Here is a 3,059-nt window from a genome sequence, read left to right on the forward strand (position 1 = left end):
TTTCAAAGTCCTAATGAGATTTCACTCATTCAGACATTGCAACAGAGGTGCAATGATATGGTAATTAGAAATCATGAATACTAGCACCAGGACCAGAAACAGAATGAACAGGAATATCTTCCTTAGAGATCCAGTCTTGGTCACAAAAGAAATGACTAACAGAAACAGCAACATGAGGACAAAGGTACTTGAGAGCCTTCAGACAACGATTAGAATGAAGTTCAGCAGCAACTTCTTCTAGCTCTAAATCAGAAAGAGACTAATATTTGGGGTCCAAAGGGTCAAACACATCTAAGATCTCGATAGTAACTGTGATCAGAGTGGCCTAGAATTTCTCAGCATACTGGTTATAAACAAGAATGTCAACTGCATTCTTTGGTAGGAAAATTAATATCCAAGATGTAGCCAGTATCAACACCAAGTATTTTTAAAGAGTTGCGGACTTCTCTATGTGTAAAATGGTGTGAACGTAGAATATACACATATTGATATCCTTTGGGACCTGTGGAAATAGCAAACATTCTCACAGAAGCAGCAACCCGTTGAACAAAAGGAGGTCTTGGAGCCTTGCAGACAGAAAGGACAGTAAAAGCAACAATAGAGTTGTAAGCAGCAGCAGCAGCAGTAGCTTATGTAGAAGCCTCAGTGCCAGATTCCTTGGGTGTGTTTGGTGCAGTTGATGTTGGTGCATTTATTGTAATTGGGCAATTGCTCTGAGATGCTAATTGAGATCTGATATTAGCAATTAGCTTTTCCGTGTTAACTAATTGAGCAGTTGATCTAGCATTAGTTGCAGCAAGAGATTCAAGTTCATTGGTATGTTGTTGCAGTGATATGAATTGGGCTTGCATATTCCTCAGAAATGAGGTGAGATCGGGCAACATTCCCTGCTTGACAGAGGATGGCAGCAATGTTAACATTTGAGATTGCAAAAATGAAATATTGTCGGAATCGGCTGAAATTTTTTCTGCTGGTAGATAAGGCAACAGTGGTAATGGATGCAATGTTTTTGACAATGGATGTATTGTTTTGAACAAGATATAGAACAGATTGATGAAGCTTTTAAATGGATACAACAACTTTTGGTAATATGTAATTTGTTACAGTAAATTATGTACAAGAGATATGCGTTAATAGTTCAATGGTAGAATTTCAGCCTTCCAAGCTGAAGGTCGGGGTTCGATTCCCCGTTGACGCATTTTTGCCAGTGTTGATGATATCTTATTTAATTTTGGAACGTTTGTCGGACATTATTTTGATCTATATATCTAAAATCAATCAAAATTAGCAGCATCACGTGATATACGAATTTGCCTGTAAAACATTTATTCACATCTAAAATCTAGCACTTTTACTGTAATGTGCGAGAAGTCACACAATAAGATAATAAGATAGAATGAAATATGAAGATAAAGATAATATTTATTTGTGATAATATTTATGATATTTATATTAATTTATAAGATGCCGCAGTATCCTAGATTCTAGCTAAGTCCTTTTGCTGCGGTATCTTGCTGAGCAATGGTTGTCTTCTTCTTCTTGGCCTTGCTCACCCAACTACTGCGGTTGGAGTAGTTGTTCCTGATTTGGTAGGATTGGAACGGAGTGCCAATTACAATCCGCTCCTGACATTACTATGTCATATGATATACTGAGATATTAACCCCTTGAATTTATTTTACAAACTATTGCCAAAAAAAGTATATAACTATCAAATCAAACTCTAACTTTGAAAAAAAAACCAAAAAATAAAATGTCATCTACTCAACGTCATTGTGCTGCTTGCCATATGCTTGGACATAGTAGAAGTACTCATAAGCAATGTCTCATGAACCCAAAGAACATTTCTCTCCACATTCCTCAAAAGAGAACTAATGTAGATGAATATCCTACAGAAAGTAGCCAAAGTAACTATTTATTTATACACTTATGCGTATTACTGCAAGTATTATATATATTTTTTAATAATAAATGTGTTTATAAAAAATAGCTGCTGCCTTGAGAATAAGAAGTGAGCCTGTCCAAGACCAAAATTTGGACATAGAAACATTGACTTTTATTTCAGTTTCTGAGTTGACTGAATTTCCACTTGCAAATGAGACTATTACTGAAGTTCTTGAAGCAGTCGTGGAAGAAGAGATTGAGGAGACTTCATCCGATGAAGAAGTGACTGGAAGAGAAGAAGAAGTCGAGGTCACTTCATCTGACGAAGAAGTGACTGGAAGAGAAGAAGAAGTCGAGGAGATTTCAACTGTGAATAGAGGATCAATTTTACCCCATTGTCCTCACTGTAACGGAACTGATCATCGCCAAATTACAAGCAGATTTTGTCCAAACAATAACAGTAGCAGAGCAAGAGGATCTAGAAATCGAGGCAGAAGCTTGAATAATATTGCCCGACTTCCAGCTATTTCAGAACCAGCAGTTGATAACAGGGGAGATATAGATATCGAGTGTCGATTTTGTGGGGCAATGATGTGGGCACATGAAAAAAACAGTCGTTCTTCTTTAAGAAGCCCCACGTTCTCTATGTGTTGTAACAAAGGAAAGCATGTTCTCCCCCAAATTGAGCCAACACCTACAGGAATTGCTGAGCTTTTGAACTATAGAACACGTGATGGAAAGAAGTTTCTTGAAAACATTCGAAGCTATAATAGTACAATGAGCTTTACTTCTTTGGGAGCTAAAATTGATACCTCTGTTGGCAACAATATCAATGGGGCATACAACTTCCGGATTCACGGAACAATTTGTCATAGAATTGGATCTATTTTGCCAGTGACAGAATCTGATATCGCTCACTCAAAATTTGCTCAGATCTATATTTATAATAGTGCTGCTCAGATAGATCAAAGACAGTACCATTCCCCACAATTGGAGAGAAGTGTTTTGGAGAAGATTCAGTCCATTCTTATGGAAACAAATCCATTCATACATCTCTTCAGAACAATGGATCAAATTTCTCGGGAAAAGGGACAATCTATAGATCTCACTTTGTGTTTAGTAGCTGAGGGGCCTCAGGATCAAAGACGGTACAATGCTCCAACTGCAAGTGAAAT

At 37.2% G+C, this 3,059-nt stretch overlaps 2 protein-coding genes and 1 non-coding gene across 3 annotated transcripts in view; 2 read left to right on the forward strand and 1 right to left on the reverse strand.

The window, feature by feature from the left end:
• Positions 1 to 64: 64 nt before the first annotated feature.
• Positions 65 to 920, reverse strand: PHYBLDRAFT_151118 (hypothetical protein; the record flags this gene model as incomplete). The annotated part of the gene is made up of 3 exons (XM_018432608.1): positions 65 to 243; positions 368 to 566; positions 765 to 920. The coding sequence occupies 3 exons, from the start codon at positions 918 to 920 to the stop codon at positions 65 to 67; spliced, it is 534 nt and encodes a 177-aa protein (XP_018285645.1).
• A 207-nt stretch (positions 921 to 1,127) lies between these two features.
• Positions 1,128 to 1,198, forward strand: PHYBLDRAFT_t233. Its single transcript has one exon. It is a non-coding gene; the product is annotated as a tRNA-Gly (tRNA).
• Positions 1,199 to 1,753: 555 nt separating this feature from the next.
• PHYBLDRAFT_173938 (hypothetical protein) overlaps positions 1,754 to 3,059 on the forward strand; it is a gene marked incomplete at both ends in the record, with an annotated part of 4,959 nt that continues 3,653 nt past the window's right edge. Inside the window, 2 exons of the mRNA XM_018437143.1 lie at positions 1,754 to 1,907; positions 1,991 to 3,052. Of these exons, the coding sequence (XP_018285646.1) occupies positions 1,754 to 1,907; positions 1,991 to 3,052 (1,216 nt within the window). The remainder of the gene's footprint in view (positions 1,908 to 1,990; positions 3,053 to 3,059) is intronic.

Source organism: Phycomyces blakesleeanus (assembly GCF_001638985.1).
Source record: "Phycomyces blakesleeanus NRRL 1555(-) unplaced genomic scaffold PHYBLscaffold_28, whole genome shotgun sequence".
NCBI classification, from domain to species: Eukaryota; Fungi; Mucoromycota; class Mucoromycetes; order Mucorales; family Phycomycetaceae; genus Phycomyces; species Phycomyces blakesleeanus.